The 17413-nt window shown below is 42.2% G+C and overlaps 1 protein-coding gene across 1 annotated transcript in view; it reads left to right on the top strand.

The window, feature by feature from the left end:
• EPHA4 (EPH receptor A4) overlaps positions 1-17413 on the top strand; it is a 113531-nt gene that overhangs the window by 51645 nt on the left and 44473 nt on the right. Inside the window, exon 5 of the mRNA XM_085298566.1 lies at positions 12925-13263. Within this exon, the coding sequence (XP_085154692.1) occupies positions 12925-13263 (339 nt within the window). The remainder of the gene's footprint in view (positions 1-12924; positions 13264-17413) is intronic.

Below are 17413 nucleotides of genomic sequence, written 5' to 3'. Positions count from 1 at the left end.
AATTCCCATGGTAAATAATACTTTCTGATGTGCTGATCAGAAGAGTTACTCCAGAGGTTTCAGTTTTTCTTCATTCTGCAACCCCAGTATCTGGTATCTTCTCTGTCCATTGTGTTGTAAAACTGTGCTTCATGTTAAGCCAAGCCAGGCATACTATCTAAACAAGTGATTTTAGTATTCTCTTTTATTGTGGCTCTGCTGAAGTGAGTAGTTACATCTGGCTTAAATCCCCTTAAAGTAAGAGCAGAATGTGGCTGGGTATGAGTGTAGAGGACAGTGGATTGATTGGGCTGTGTTGGAAGGGCAGGAATAGACACCCTGATGTACACGCATTTACTTAGGCGTCTTTCTTCAGGTTTGCCGTTTAGGGATGCATCACTATGGAGGAGCAGAGCAGCTGCTGCCTCATGTGCAAGTGTCTCTGCAACTCTGGGTCTGCCTCATTGACTGCGCTGAGAATTCAGACTTCTCAGTTCTGAAGCATGATGGGCTTGTCAGCTGTGTACTTGGGCACAGAGATGTTATGATTGACCTGTAATACACTTGGGCACAAACTGAAGAAAACAGTCTTTTTTTCCCCTTCTCAAGGCACAGCAAAAGTTATATTAATGCAACTATTCAGACCTTCATTATTCTTCAGTACGTGCTCAGAAGATGGGTCTGTCATAAGGTTAGCAATCTAATGGAGAGTAAATTGCCTTACCAATGCACAAATTTGTGAGGCAGGAAAGCAACCAATTTAAGTAATTATCTTCATTCCTGAATTCCTTTTTCCATAAGGATGTGATGATAGATTATCTGTGAATTGCAGTCCAGCATAGGCAGGTGCAGTTCCCACCCAAGTTAAGGGACGTTGGTCCTGCGTCTCCACTTTTAATGAATTGGGTTCTCTAACTGTTTCTTAACCAACAATGCTTACATTATGAGTGAGTATGGGACAGTTGTATTGTTTATATAGTCTGTTTGATTAAGATTATTAATGATTTTTAATTGGAAGCCCTTTACAAAAGAGAGATTACCAACATTGACTGTCCAGCCTGAAATCTGTCTCAGCAAATGACCCTGAATAATTTAGTCCGTTGTGCCACCCAAACAGTGACTGATTGATTGATATTTTGGCGTGGCCTGAAATATTTCAAAAACGGTTGCATTTAAGACAGTTTATACCAGAGAAGCTTAGAGCTAATGAGGGTGGGTTTAGTGAGATGCAAGAGAAAAGCACCTGCTTTAAAAAGGCTTTCTTCAGTTTAGATTATCAAGAAATCAGAAGATCCTGACTTCAAACAGCAAACATCACTTAGTTGTCTTTACATTCACCTCTTCTAATTGAATTTAGTGCACTGCTGTATTTCCTCCAGAAAGTATATTGTTTTTAAATTACCATTTCAGTGCTATTACTCAAGGCTCCTGCTTCTAATGCTTTCTGACAGTTATCAACATAATGAACCGTAATGAAATGATGAGCAATCTACAGTGGAAACGCAATGTGGATTCCACTAGTGCTGTGTGACTGTTGTTAAAATTTGAATGTGCATTAAAATAACACAGTCATTATTTGTTTCCAAGGTCAAGGTTTTAAAAAGGGTTGGAAAGGTCTAAACACTTTAATTTTGTAAATGTTACAGTCTTAATATATGCACTTAGCTCAGTCATCTGTATTGCATTCAAAATATCTGAGAGAAATATTTGACCAGCGTGCATCTGTTCCCCCCCTTAAAAAAAAAAAAAAAAAAAAAGAGTGCATTTACCTGCCTAATAACTATGCTTGCAAATGAGTAATTAATTACACAGGAGCTGATTATTTGAGCATATGTTTATTATGATTGCTTAGACTTCTACATAAACAAATGTGCTTTGTTTTTCTCTTGAACTTAACTTTTGTGCTGCTTCTGAATTTCCAGAGAGACACTGATTATTGCTGCTCTCATTCTTAAAAGAATAAGAAAGTAGGGTACAACATGTGGTCAGGTGATGAGTGGTACATTGTAGGTAACTTTGCATTTACCTGCTGAACCTCCTTCTAAGGATTTTTGCACACTTATTTTGGGACTGTTTGTTCAATCTAACCTCTTTTGTAGTAGCTCATTCTAGGTAATATGAAGTAATGACAATACAGACTGATTTTCAGAAGCAAAATTTTACAGCATAATTATTCCATGGCTCTATGTATGATGGCAAACCTTAAGTGAGTTATTTGTTCTTAAAACATGTATAAAGTTCTTCATGGTGTAAATAGTATATTAAAATGCCTTTCAAGGTACAATGTATTGGTTGCAACAGCGGACAGAACAGTAGGGAGGGTTCCCCCCCCCGCTTCAGTTTGCTGGGAAAATACAATCCATCATTGTCAGACCTATAGGAAAGGATTGTGAATGACAAGAATTTCAAAGGAGAAGGCTCCCCTCTGCTCATCCGTGGTCAGGGACTGAAGGCATTGAGAAAATGGTGAGTGAGGAAGGGAGTGGTTATGGACAGAAGAGGAATTGTCTATCAGGAAGGCTTCAGGAGGACAGACATGAGTAATTTGACAATGTGTATTTATAATCAGTAAGCTTAAAGTCATTGCTCATAAATATTAAATAAAGCAATTATTAGCTATCTTTGTATTTTTTTCTGTCCAGAGCTGTAAATTAACAGCGACATCTACTCAATTAACTGACGGCTTTGATTTGTCTAGTCAGGACTCAGTTCTGTAGCGCCATTGGAGTAAATTAGAGGACTGACAACTGGGTCAGTGACGGAGCTACCTGCTTTCCTGATTGGAGTGCTCTCCAGTCAGACTCTCAGATAACTTTCTTGTATTCACAATGGGATTTGTTTCTTTTTATCTAGAAAGTGCAAGTGGACAAATATATGGTATTGTCCACAGGTAGCTTTTTTGAGAATATATAACATGTCTTAACATACCTGGCAATGCAGAGCATTCATACATGGCAGTTTTGGGAAGGAAACTCCAGAGCCCACCCAGAGAGTGGCACCTGCAAGGGTCAGGTTTCTCACACCTCTGCCAGGGGTAATTGGACCTCTTCACTTACCTGCCTTAGCTTCCGAAGAAGAGGAAATATCGGTTGCATTGTTCTCCATGTTAAAGAAACAAAGCCTATTGTGAAACTGGTAACCAGGGTTCCTTGGCAAGTAAATAGGAAATCACATATGCCAGGAAAGTGGGCATTTTATCATTGGCCCTAGTCCAAGATCCCTAGCTTGGCAGAACTCCCACTGAAGTCAAAGGAGTCTTGCCCGAGTAAATAAATTAGAAATTGTTTACCAAATCAGATGCCTTATTAAGAACCAGTTGTAATGCTAAACATGCACAGAAGGAGGGGGGGAAACAGATGAGTGATACTTCAAGTGGCTGCTGCATCTTGCAGACTGTTGACTTTACTCTCACCATTTGTAAAAACACATGATCTATGGTGATAAATGGCCAGGAATATCGAGGCAGGCAGGAAGGCAGGGGTTGTCCTAACTGTCAGTGCTTCCGTAAACCAACCCACAGCAACAGGAGACCTGTCCACAACTGCTGAAAGAAGCAATTAGTGGCAGCAACATACACAACTGTCACCAGAAAGAGCGGGCTTTATTTCTGAGCACAAACTTACATAGCCCACGTGTTTACTCTGTGTTATAACTTGTCTTTCAGATGAGTAAAGATTAAAAGCAGAGTGTTTATCTGAAGGCCTTCACAGCTCACATGCTGAAACATTGACAGCTCCGAAGCTGGACATGTGTAATGAAGCTTTATGAAGTGGGAGGCGGAAGCCAAGGTGCTTTCTCTTGAAGGCTATGCTTGGCACCGCTTTCCCAGACACTTTAGTGAGGCAACTTAAGAATTTAAAGACATTGATTATTTAATAATTACATTCTTTGCATCCACTTTGAAAATAGTAAAGTCTTTATTTCACACTCAGCTTTGCCTCTGGGGAGATGAATTTTAGGACCATGATTGAGTTAGGAAGTATTGATCAGAATTGCTAAATGGCTGTCAGCATGTTAATGGCATAGGGAGACTTCATCAGAGGGAAGCACTATGGTCACATTGGCAAGGCAGTCAATGCAACTAAAAGCCCTAGTGCAGTCATGCTGTCTCTCAGTACCTGAGCTAACTCCTTCAAAGTTGCTTGTTGTCTTCAAGCAACATTTCATTGTTCTCTGTAGATATGTTCCAAAGATCCTTGGAATTGTTCATTATATGCATCTTTTTCTTTCTTACACCTCTTTATTTGTTCGCTTTAATCTTGCTGTGTTATATGCAAAAGCTGGCTCTCAGATCTCATATAGCAGAAGATGTGTTAAACTTCTCACCACTTCTGATGCAGCATTTCCAGCATTTTAGTGCTATTAGACAGTTGGATGCTTACTCCTAAATGCCTGATGTTCCTGTAACTTAACTGCTTGTATATAGTATAGCCAATGCCAAGTTGCTGATTCAAATGAATCCAATTCATACTAGGCTGCTTTTAAACTGCAGTGAAGTCATGACAGTCTTTTTTGTTGTGTAAGTCTTATTTCTTATGTAACAAATTAGCTCAGGGTTTCTGAATAGCCTGATTTCCCTTTGAAATCACTAGAGATGGAGGGTCAGCATCTCTCTGGGGCAGGCTCGTAAAGAGGATTCTCTTGTCAGTCCTGGTCCAAAGCCAACTGAAACCTTTTGGTCTATCTGGTTGACTTTGATTAAGAAACACTCGTAGTTTGCACTCTGCTGCATTTAGCAATGTAAGTTTTTTTTTTTTTTTTTTTTTCCCCAATTTAAGGGGGGAAGAAAGTTAAAATGTTTCAGACTGCTATTATTTTACGGTTTTTTAGAATCATAATCTTTATTGGTCTATTTTCTCTGCTCTGAAAAAGAGAGGTGATATTTCCCTCAAGGAGAGCATAGGAACAGTTAAAGATTAAAGTCTTTTCTACATGCTTGAGGTTTTCTGATGTCTGGTGGGAATTGCCAATGAAGCTTCCTTCTGATTTCACACTGTCAGGCGAACACAGACTGAATGCAGGGTGACAACCTACTTGAAAATAATTATCCATTGCCCTGGCTGCAGAGGCATCCGTTGCCTGAGAGAGAAATGTACTTTTACACACATGCTTATAGACTGAGTAAATTATTTTTTTAATCATTTTCTCCTTCCAGGGGATTGAAAGCCTCATCCTGCTCATTACTCAGCCACATACATATCTTTTGAAAACATCTTTCCTTTAAAAGGGACTACATTTTAAAGGCACTGATCTGGTGACTGACAGGATGCTCATAATGAAGTCTCTACCTTCTTGAGGGTATATATTTGAAATACCTCCATTAGCACTTTCATGAAGAGTGTGGGTTTCAGCTTGCGTTTTTAATAGATCTCCTCCCACAGATGTATCTTTCAAGATAATAAATATTAACCATATTGCAGATTAATAGTAAAGAGTTACAGTCCAAATACTGATAATATCAATGTAATCCTTAATGGGTAATGTTGCTTCCAACATAATCCAATACCACTGCTAGTGGCTAAGAACTAAATTGGTACAAAAGAGAAAGGAGCTCCTTGGTAAGGAGCCTTCTGGTAGGGGCACTGAGGCTGGGACAGGGGAGTGCAGGCAGAGAGCTCCGTGCTTAGAGAGACCTTTGTTTTCAGTGCTGTCGGAGTGGGTTTCTCATGAGTTCTAAATTCACTTTAAAGGCATTATGTGTCAAAACCTCATGCTGGATTGAAGACTAGAGAGGTTTTTGGTTTGTTTTGTGATGTTTGTTTTTCAGCCTAGGAAGATACCCTGCCCTGTAAAGGTTATTCAGGTCCATTAAAAATGCCCAAACTAAAGCCCACAGCATCTTCAGTGCCCTATCCACAGGGCCCCAGAGGAAAGAAGAAACAAAATCTTCTTTCACCTATGGCTGTGGTTTATCAGTTCAGTGAAGAAGAACTGTTTGTTACCTCCATTGCTTTCGCACTGGATAAAATCCCATTGCAAGCACCAGCTGCTCTAAAGGCCTGTTCAAAATTTCAGGCTGCTAGTTGTCTAAAACTGAGATTGCGACATCTTATCAACAACAGAGGACCAAGACATTCCTCATTATATACTTTCATTATACGGGACAAAAAAGTCACTCAGGAGCTGTTTTGCCTGGAATCATTTTTCTCTCTTCTCACTGTACTTTAATCCACAACTTCTAACCATATACTGTTGCTGAACTAAATTAACTGGTTTAGTGAAGACACATTCTCTATATCAAACAAGTCTGTCTGGTCCAGCTGTAGAAATATATAATTGAATTTACTGTATACACCCAGGAAGTTTTTTGGAGAAGCAACTTGCTGGGCAGATCAGTAAGATATAAAACCAGTGATATTAAAACCTTTGTCACTGAAGCCATTTAAATAGGAGTTCCCCAACACAGCGTTTGCAGTTCTTCCTTACAGTCCTAGGGATAGCTGTTTCCATGGGTATTTTCTGTTTACATAAATCAGTCAGGTTTACAGCTGGAGGGAGAAAGGATAGACTGGTGTGGTTTGAGCAGCTGTGTGTGCCTGGCAGGTTGTGCCTGTATGCCTGAGGCTCCAGGAGCACAGCTACACCACTGTCATTTGGTATGGGTTTGTAGTAGACAGAGTTCCTCTTCCAGCCGAGGGAAGAGGCTACCTGCTTCTGGACTCCCGGCTCAGTGGCAGTGTTGAATTTGCAGAGTCCTTGCGTATTTTGAATGATAAGAATGTGGTCAAGCCTAATTCTTGGGCATATGGAGGATCCTGGTGTCTTTATTTTCCATTTTACATGCATGAAGGGACCGGATGTGATTGATCCTTGAGGATGGCAGGAACGTTTGCTCAGTTGCAGCTAATCCTTGTTTGTGCTGTTTGCCTTTGAAATAGTTTAGTGGGTTCATAGGGGTACACCTCCCTGACAGCAATTTTGCCACTTTCACTTGGTTGAATCTACTTACAGTTGTAGTGTTACTCTTTGGTGGCAGAAAAAAAGCAGGCTTTGGGATACCTTCCTCAGCAGGGGGGCAGGTTTACCTCAGTTGGTTAGAGTGTGGTGCTGCTAATGCCAAGGTCGCGGGTTCAATCCCCATACAGGCTATGCTGAGGGTTGGACTAGATGATCTCCAGAGGTCCCTTCCAACCTTACCAGTCTATGATTCTATGATAGTGTCAGAACGAGACAGGGGAACTAGAGCTGTCCTCCACTGTATTAGTTCAGGCAGACTTTGAGCTAGCAGCCTCTTATGGTCCTGCAATGTGTTGGGCAGCCGCTGTAAATGCAAAATGCTATACTAATTGCAAAAAAAACCCAGTTCTCTGAGAAGTTTTTATGCCCAGTGATAGTCTGCACCCACTTGACTGGAAATGTATTTTTTCCCGGTATACAAATCTGTCACCTTGCTAGTGTGTTTAGTGTGAATCCTCTGGGTGTGCCTGCATCAACTGTTTCACTTCACAGTTATGGTCCTTCACCGTCCACACCGCATACGTTTTTGTTCAGTCCTGAAAAGAGAGAGGAGAGTTCGCTATTGGGTCTTCCTCCACTCCGGAAACTGTACGTGAGCGAGTGTGGTGCCTGGACCAGGGTCTGATTCCCCAGTGTCATTCTCAAACACTCTTTAAGTATGCCCTCAGAGACCTATAATCCTCAGAGGGAAATAGCACTCGGATATGTCCTGTGATTTGGAATGTAGGAGGGAGCTGATCAGCCGGCAATACTTTTTCTTGTTTTGGTTTTCAGCAGGGTTTTTATTAGCCTTGTAGCTTGCTGGAGGCCTCTGACTGGGAGAGGGACTTGAGCATTTATAGGAAAGGAGGGAAAGAAATAGTGATGGATGAAAGAAGTTAAAATGCACCCTGAGGTTGTGGAAGGAAGGCTAAAATATGTCAATCCTTTGAGTAAAAGTCAATGTTCATGCTGTTAACCTTTTAAACACTATGGTCTTCCTGAATATTTATTTGACATAGAATTCAACACTGTCCTACAGTCAGACTGATATACATGTAGGTGAAAGACAGGCAGACAAGTAGATATACTGGTAATAGCTTATTGCAGCATGAGAAAGCCAAGCATAATCTCTATTGCCCAATATATTTAAGTAAATCTAATAGGAGGGTTGAGGGAGAGATAGGGAGATTAGCTTGACAAAGGTTATTTGTTGCTAAACAAACTCTTCAGTGTTTCCCTGAGCACTGATGCACACAATGGACTTGCTCCACCCAGGCCTTCCCGTTTGCTTCGTGGCTCGCTTGATTTAGGTAGGTTTATTGTGAAGCAAGATTTATGGAGTCCTAAGAGGGAATAAAATAAAAAGACTGGATTGGATCCCAGTGTCTGCTCAAGGTGCTAGTAAATGGGCTGGGCAAGGGAGTCTGTTTTCAGGCCCCATGGGAGCAGAGCATGTCCTCTTTGGCATTCTCACCTGAGACTTGTGAACGGCTGTGCAAATCGATCGCTCATGTTTTGTGGTCTAGGAGTGGTAAGAGGGAGAATCTGACTTCCTAAAATCATAAAATGAACTTTAAAATGGGCTATCTTACAAAATAAAAGTTTCTCAATTATTTTTTTTTAATTCCTTTGAGGCACTCTCATGTTTTCAGGCTTTTGTGGGCTGTGGGACATTATTAGCTCCATGCTTAAAGAATGCTGAATTGCTCATGCACTATCATGACTCTGTCAGCAGGGGTTTTCAGAAAAATACTGAAAATCACGGGACTAGTGACAAAATCACCAGTGTTGGCAACAGTGCGTCAGAGGCACTGCTCCTTATCTCCCCTCTGATCTGTCCTGTAGCTAGATTTTTCTCCACGAGGCCACAGAGAGTTTCTATGCAAGTGCAGTAATCTGGCTGGCAGGATAGGTTTTTCCCGAGTGATCCTGCCAGCCTAGGTTTATCATGGAGCAACACTGACATTTAGAGCCTTCCATGTCTGCAAAAGGGTTTTCCTCTCATCTAGCATCGGTGGCTCTGTTGTCAGAAACAAAGCAAATCCGCAAATCCTGCCCGCCATTGAAGGAGCAGATCCGCCCTGCGTTTCAACATCTGAAACCAGGCCCATCAATCTGAAACTATTCCCCACTCCCAGTGCCAATAGCTCCATTAACAACTGTGCTCCAAAAAGAAAGGAAATTGCTTTTCCCCTAACTGTAACGCCAGCCCACCACTGGGCAACTCCCCCGCATCTTCCTTTTCATGCTGGAGGTGGTGCACTCATCTCCGTGACCTGCAAGCATCTGCTTCTCTAGTTTTCCGCTTCATTGCTTCTCTGTTTAGACACTGCTATGCCCTGTCCCACATACTAATTACTGACTTTTTGCTTCTGAGGAGCTTGATTCATTCTGGCACATTTTCCCACGTGAAACTGGACCTAGAGCCTTGGAAAATATCTTAATGGACATCAGAGTAAGACTGAGTTTAACCCCGAAGTTGCAGGCTAGAAGGCACATCGTCTGGCCCCAGGGCTGACAGCGCAAGCGGTGCTGCTGCGCAGGGCTCTGCCTCGGTACCCCCCTCGGAGCGAGGGCAGCCCTGGGGGAGGTGGGCCTCGCTCCGGGCACCAGGTGTGTTTTATGTAGTAGCACCACGTTACCTCGGCTCTCCAGAACACGCTCCGAATCGGCGCTCTCGGTGGCACCGTTGCAGCAAAGGGTGGGAGAAGTTCTGTAAGAAAAAGCCGTTTGTTCTTCCCTGTCAGGCTCTTGCTCTAAAGCCCTCGTGTTTTCTGCAGGAGCAGTTTTCTGGGTTAGAGGCGGTGAGGTGCTGCCCGGGCTCCGGTGATTCCCGCATGCACGCAGCTTCGGCAAGCTCAGACCCGAGCTGTGCGGCGGGGACTCAGCGTCGCGGACTATTGCAGCTCCTGTTTTCCTCCAAATGCTCTTGCCTGTTTCCTTGCGTTGTTGACAGCGGTCGGGGACCCGGGTTGTCGCCTGCGTGCCTGCCTGCCCGAGCACGGAGCCTGGGTGCGGAGGGGTTCTGTGAGTTTTGAGGTAAATGGGATTTAGTTCAATTCCCGCTCAGTAGTTCCTGCATTATTGCTCGCGTTCGTGGTTTCAGGAGTGTCTTCCACCTCATTACCCTCAGCGTGCATTTTTAAAAGCAGGTTTGTGTGTTTGTGGGCTAAGCGGAGACTGCTTTCTCTGGTCTGAGAGCCCCTCTTCAGGGAATTGGGACTCCCGGCCTTCGCGAGAAGGAGAGCTGGTGACGGAGGAGAGGCGACGGGTGGCAGCTGGAGATTTCTGATTGATTTGCAACACGCATCTTGTGTGCCCTTGTCTGCTCCTTCATTTCCGCGTACCTCAGAGGCCGCGCAATAAACAGACACAAAAACAGTTTCTTTCCCTTTTATTTCTCTGCTAGCTTCTAAGCTCTTTGGAGCAGGAGATGTCTCTTGCTGTGTTTAGTCACTGATCTCTGAGCAAAAGGTTCTTGTCCTTTGGAGCTCTAAATGCTGCCAGAGGATAAATAAAAATCCTGAATTGTAGCCTTGTGGTGCGAAGGCAGGAGGACTCCCCATCTCGGGGCTGGGCTGTGGTCTCTCTTCCTATTGCAGTAATTCTACCTGTCAGCCCTAATTAACTCCGCGGCTGTGTTTCAGAGGTTTGGCAGGAAGGGAGGATTTCCCTGTTTTGAAAATGAATATATTAATTTCATATTTGTGGAGCGACCATGGAGAAACAAATCAGCTACTCTTGCAGTGCAGTCCATTCATTTAGCTGCTGGAGATAAGTAGATGCATTTGACCTCTGTGTAATTTAAGACTTCTTTCTTTACATACCTGCCTCACTGAAAATACAAGCACTGTCCGCTGCTGAAGACGCGGTACGTGCTGACTGCTTCAGCCGCAGCCCCACGGACCTCATGCAGCCCTTGAAGCTTTTCCTCCACAGCATGCTCAGATCTCAGACTTCTTTTAGATGTACTCAATGAATCCAGGCAGCCAAAATTCATCTTAGCTATAGTCACCTTTTAAATGTCTTAACCTCTTCATTGCTGCAATTGAGTCACTCTGTGATTTCAGCAGAGTTTCACCATAATTTATTCAATTCCCAGCATAGCTTGGTGGATGTTTTTATACCTTTGGCACTTGAGAGATTATGATTATTTATACAGTTAATGAAACTGTTGATGCTGGCTGATTTTTTTCCCCCTCAATTTCATAACATTTGACAAATAATAAGCATAGAAGAACATGACTGATACTTGTAGGAATTTTTTCTTCATATGTCTTTTCTGCCAGAAGATCAAATTGATTTTTTTTGAATTCCAGGTGTCAAATATATTTTGAAAAATTTAAGAAGCTTTCATAAGCAGTTTTGAATAAAAATTGTGCTTCACTTTGTGATTTTCTACAAAATTGTTTCCAATATTTTACTGGTTATAACATTTGTATTTAAAGCTGTGACTGTAAGTACTTACTAAAAATGGCTTGTCACTAGGAGAAGGGATTTCAGGATCTCCCCTGTTTTCTGGTTTGGATTGTTGCATGTTGCGTTTTCATTCTCCTTCTCTGTTTCATTTCTGCTGGACAGAGATGTTTTACTGTGTGTCCTGCGCTACAGTACCGGAGAGCTCTTGCCTTCTGCCCCAGAAGTGGCTGCATTTTGATGATCAGTGAAACATTTTGTAACATGTAAAATCTGTCCTCTATTTCATGGGGGTACTGTGAGTCATTCTTGTTGCATTTATGAATTTAGAAACTGTGTGTCTTACCTCAAGTATACTGCAATTACATTAAAAATCACAAGATTAGCTCCTCCATTCTGATGTGCTTATTGGTGTTGAGTCTGGGGGGATTTAAGCTTGAAATAAGGATTATGCCTCTGCTTTGGTTATGCAGTGAGGCTGGCGTTGCTGGAGGCAGTTCGGCTGTTTGGGCAGAACTGACCACTAAAATCAGAAGCAAGGAGCTGCCTCCTGCAAGCTCTGTTCTCCACCGCTCTTGCCCTCCCTGTGCCCAGCTCACTCCTTCCGTCCTCACTCACACTCCAGCCCTCGCATGGAGGGAGGTCTTCCCCATCCTTGTGGGCTTCCTGCCTGCAGCTCCATCCCCAAAACCCATTGCCCTGGTGCTGGAACCAGCTGGGGACTGTGTGGCAGCATACTTATGAGGCATGAGTCTTGAAAGTCACCTAAGCCCTGTGGTGCGAGAGCTGACCTTGGATCTCCGATACAGCCTATTTCTAAGCATGCTGTATGGTCCCTTGTTCCTGACCATTTTTCTTGTATCAGCTCTTCTTTTACCTGTTCACTGTGTTTTCTTCCTAATTCCTTTGCGTTCCCCAACTCTCCCTTATTGTAACTTCCTCTCCCTTTATTCTCCTTCCTCAAAGCCTTAGTTCCTTGTCCATCTTTGTATTCAAATCTCCTTTCTGCATCCCACAGTTTTTATCTTCTCAAAGTGTTTTTTTCCTCCTTGACAGACTTCAATTTTCACTGAGCATAATCTAACATCAATCTGTTTTAAAAATACTGAATTTTTATTCTGAAGGGAAAAAATATTGGGAGATTAATGATTTCAATGAGAGTTTGCCTGTATGTAGTGGGGGACCCTGAAAATTTCAAGTAAAGCAGGAGTTTGTGCATTTGATGTTTTGCCTGGGAGATCATGGCAAATGAATGTAATACTGTATCAATTATATATTTAAGTTTTTTAAAATAAATATAAATAGTGATAGTGGAAAACTATGAATCTTATTTGATTGCGGTACTGGGCTTTTGTGCTAATTTAGATCTGAATATACTGTTAATCCTTAAAATGAAGAGATTAGAATTTGGCTTACTAGTTATTTTTTCATCTTCATTAAGAACATGGAGAAGTAAAATTCCGTATGGTCTTCGCTATCATTGACTTCACTGGGAGTTGAACATATTCAGTATCATCCAGGACCCTAAATCTGAAGACGCTGTGTTCGTTTTTTCAGTTTCTAAAGACTTGTTGGCTTTTTGCATTCTAGGCCCTCCCTCTGCTCCCCAGAACCTGATTTCCAATGTCAATGAGACATCAGTGAACTTGGAGTGGAGCCCGCCGCAGAACAAAGGTGGTCGGGAAGACGTCTCCTACAACGTGGTGTGCAAGAGGTGCGGGGCAGGTGACCTCAGTCGTTGTCGGTCATGTGGCAGTGGTGTGCACTTCAGCCCCCAGCAGAATGGCTTGAAAACCACTAAAGTCTCCATTACTGACCTCCTGGCACACACTAACTACACCTTTGAAGTCTGGGCAGTGAATGGAGTGTCCAGGCAAAATCCCAGCCAGGACCAAGCTGTCTCAGTCACTGTGACAACTAACCAAGCAGGTAGGAATCTAAATACAATTCTCTCCCTGCCTCTTCTGCATGTTTTTTGGAAAAGCCACAATTTGCGTTGAACTCGGCATTAGTAAATGAATGCAGGGAGCCCTAAGAGTCATAATTGGGTTAAACCATTGTTTTCTGGGTTATCTGTGTGGATAGCTTTCATTTTTCAGAGCTAGAAAAGCAGAGGAGGGTTTGCCTGCTGTGGCTGGCCGCGCGGCGCTGCTGCAGCGCACGGCGAGAACACTGGGAGGCACGCTGCAGAAGCCAAAGAGGCGGCCAGCATCGCCTCTGCGCGGTGCGGGGAGACCCTGCGCGTGGGCAGGAATACGCCCTTGATGCTTACACAGGGGAAAATACGCGCTTGGGGAGCGCAAGATTGTGCCTATCCCCCTCTCCAGCGAGGGTTGTGCAGGATTTGAGAAGAATGGCTGCGTATTTGCTTGCTTGCTCACTCTCTTTGCCCTACAAAGTTGAAAGGATCTGTCCCCTTGTTCGTTAACCTGCTGCTAACACCATTTCAATTGATCAAAGCTGGCATTACTCTAGAAGTCGTATATGAGCCTACATCTTCATGCTGGCTGATTTTTACATTTCACTCATCTGGCAAACTGAAATTGTACTTCTGTTTATACCTGATTATTTCAGATACCCTAGGCAGTTCCCCTGTTTTCAGTTCTCTCTGCTTGACTTAGCAAATGCTGCAGAACAAGGTTCAGCTTCTGTTTTGAAGATCATTTGTATTGATATATATATATTTTTTAATTACATGAAAACATTTCTTGTCTGCAAACAACCAGTGTTTCATGTGCAGGGGTCTAGTTGAATTAATTTAATGCACAAAATTACATACATTTGAATATGACACTTCTCTATATGCAAATTTGATATCTGTCAGACTGGCTACAAGACTGTCAAACCTGTTATCTAGTCTCACAGCTCTGATTGCTTTCAAGTCCCAGAGGTTGCAGGCATTCAGCACCTTAAACCATAGCTTACAGGATTATCATTTATCTGTAGATTTGCAGTGTCCTGGACAATGTAAACACTGTCTATACTGTGAGTGCTGGACTATACAAATACTGTGTATTCTGTTTCCTAGTAGATCCATGTGAAAAATAGAAATGCATAGTCTAAACCTACAAATCTGAGATATACAGTAGGCCTGTGTACTTCTGTATTACCAGTTAGAGGTGCACTTAATTTTGCAGTCATAGTTGCAAGCAAAATTGCCAAGTCCGCACTGAAGTTCCTTTAGAAACGTGATTCTGTTTTTTTTTTCTTTATACATACGCTTCACAGTATCCCTTTTAAGTTAGGATTCAAAAATTCAAGCTATTACTTTGCCCAGTGAAAAGATGATTAATAGAAAACAGGGACTATTGCAGACTATTAGGAGAGTGCTCAGGAAGAATGCTGTCTGTCATATGTAAAGAGAAGGCTGAGAAACTGCAGCAGGGACAGGATTTTGTGCTATGAACCCAGCACAACCTAGCAAAGAGCATTTCTGACAGATTTTGGCATATATAAGGATTCGTGGATGCATATATTCGTGAATAAGTGAGTGGGATCTATCTACCATGTGAAAATTCTACCATCTTATGATTTAATATGCAAACCCAAATCTGATTGAATATGCAAATAAGCATTGATTCTTGTTTATTTTCCATGAGTAACAGTTCTTCACATCAGGAAATTTGTATTTTTGCCAACATTTCCAATTTTGAAACTTGCCCAGTCTTATCAAATGCTTCAGAGGGCTGGAGAAAACTGTACTGGTACAAATAAAAATTAACTCCAAGGTGCCAGTGTTCTCCTGTGCTCAGTACAGCAGTGTGGATTCTGCTGCATAGATCTATGAGAAAAATAGAAATGTGCAGCCGAAACCTACAGATCTCAACTCAGATAAATAGTCCTTACATATGCAAATAATCCCATTGATTCCAATGAAACTGCTTGCTTGACTAAAGGTTTGTAAAGTTGGACCCTTGGGTTTTACAAGTAGTGATCTGTTTAATCATTGTAAATGCGTGTCTGGGGTGCATTAAAATTCTTATGCCAGTCATTTTCTTTTGCTATATTTCATTATAAAGAAATAATGTAATGGTAGAGCGCTGCCATAGGCATGCTTGTAATATTGTACCTTTCTTATAGTAGTATAAAGCTACTTTAGTTTCATTGCAGCAATTTTTAATTTAAGAAAGATTACAGTCAAGGTCCTTTGTTTATAAAAGGCTTCCCCTGGTTTGCTAACAAAACCGAGACTGCCAACAGTGAAAATCTGTAAACTACTCTATTTCATTTGCTATCTATGCTTGTGCTTTCCAGTGTTTGATAGAATAAAAAATGTTACTAACGTGATTCTTTACCGATATGACCAGTTTTTTTGGATCGTGTTCTAGGGAATTTGTTGGACTTGTTTGCAGGAGATGTATCTTCAAGTTAAATTCAGTGGGGAAGACAAGCATGCTAGGAACTAGAAAATATGTTAACAGCAGTCTCAATTTGACCTTACAAATACACAACTGTATAATCTGAAGAAAATACACAGAAATTTTAAAACATAGCTTTAAATGTCAGTATCAGCAATCCTAATACTTGCATGTCTGTCTGCATTGGTAACAGCCTCTGTAGAAGGTATGCATCTGGAGACAGACAGAAGGCAATGAGAAGTCGGTATATTCACCACAAGATTGAAGAAATGTATTGCAATGACATAAAAGGTGCAGTTGAAAGGCACAGGTGTTTTTTGTTGCTTTTGCCATCTTATTCTTGGAGATAATGAAATGAAGCCATTTACTTTCCATCTTTTTTTAGAAAATGTTTGCAGTTCCCAATACTACAGAAAATTGTTTAAATGAAATAAGCTTTTGTCATTCAAAGGAGGATCAAAAAGCATTTGAAAAAGTATTTTTCCTGCTTCCTTTGAAAGATCTTGTTTTTATAGTTTTTTTTTAACACACAGAGTCTAAATTTCAGACTTTGAATCAAATAAAAATTTCTGTTTCTCTAAAAACAAATACTCTTTCTCTAAAAAAAAGTTGTGGCATTTTAAGAATTTTGAATAGTGAATTCAGCTATATGTTTAGTATACTAATTTATTTTTATTTAAAATTTAAAAAGCAAGGCATGGAGCACTGAGCTGGTGAAACATAAAGCCAATGAACATTGGGAAAGGCTGATATTAAGGCTCTCAAGTAGCAGTGGTGACTGCTGCAGCTGTCTGTGTTTCTGATCAGATGAATTCAACACTTAGTCCATCCTTTAAAAATGTGAAATGACTTGTGGAAGAGATGCAAACCAGCAATCCTCATACCATGCTAAGAGGAGCTAATTTCACTGAGCAGCCCTACCAGGCAGCTGACTGAATGGCTCAGAAATCTCCAGGCTCTGTATTTTATTTTATTTATCTATTTTTTTTTTTTGCTAAGGATAATGCTGTGAAGCTGTTCAAAATTAAAAGTAAATCTCTCAATAAAAGGACCTTGTTCACAGCAAGCAGGAAGCTCTTGTTTTTCTGAAGAGGCATTGAACAGTTTATGTTTTTATTAAAGACTGCAGCCCGACCGTTCGGGTCTCCGACGGGGGAGCCCGGTGCGCGGGTGCCGCGCAGCCAGGGCGCTGTGTTTGTGCAGCTGCGAGAGGCGTCCGTAAGGGAGGGCAGCAGTGGGGGGGACCTACGCGAGCGCTAAATGAGATCTAAAATCCAGACTCCCCGCGCCACTTTCTTTCCTCCCTTTTCGCCGCGGCTCTGTGAGGGCCGGGCTTCCGCTGCCGTGCTCCTGTGCTGGCGGGAGCCCGGTGGTTAATGTTCCTGATACGCAGGCTGCCTGGTGATTTGTTACCTTGTTAGGTTACCTTGGGCTCGGTGTTCCCTTAAGTGGACCATCACGCTTAGATGGAGGCAGGATGTGCCAATTAGGATGAAAATACTGTATAAATAAATAAACTTACTCCTCCCGTTGCATCAGACTGGATGTTTCCAAGCTGCCTGTGCTCAGGATTGAGACCTGATCTCTCTTTTGAATGCCTCAGGCCCCCTGTCCCATTTTTTCCCTTTCCCTGCGCGCTGCGCCCTGCCCGGCTCCTTTGTGTCTCCGAGCCCCGACGCGGTGCCTGTGAGCTGTGCGTCTGCCTGTCTCGGAGCCGCCTC

Source organism: Rhea americana, unplaced genomic scaffold (genome assembly GCF_003343005.1).
Source record: "Rhea americana isolate MKP2758 unplaced genomic scaffold, rheAme1 scaffold_14, whole genome shotgun sequence".
In the NCBI taxonomy this organism is placed as follows: domain Eukaryota; kingdom Metazoa; phylum Chordata; class Aves; order Rheiformes; family Rheidae; genus Rhea; species Rhea americana.
Note: the sequence above shows the minus strand (reverse complement) of the source record. Positions and strands in the feature narration are given on the sequence as shown.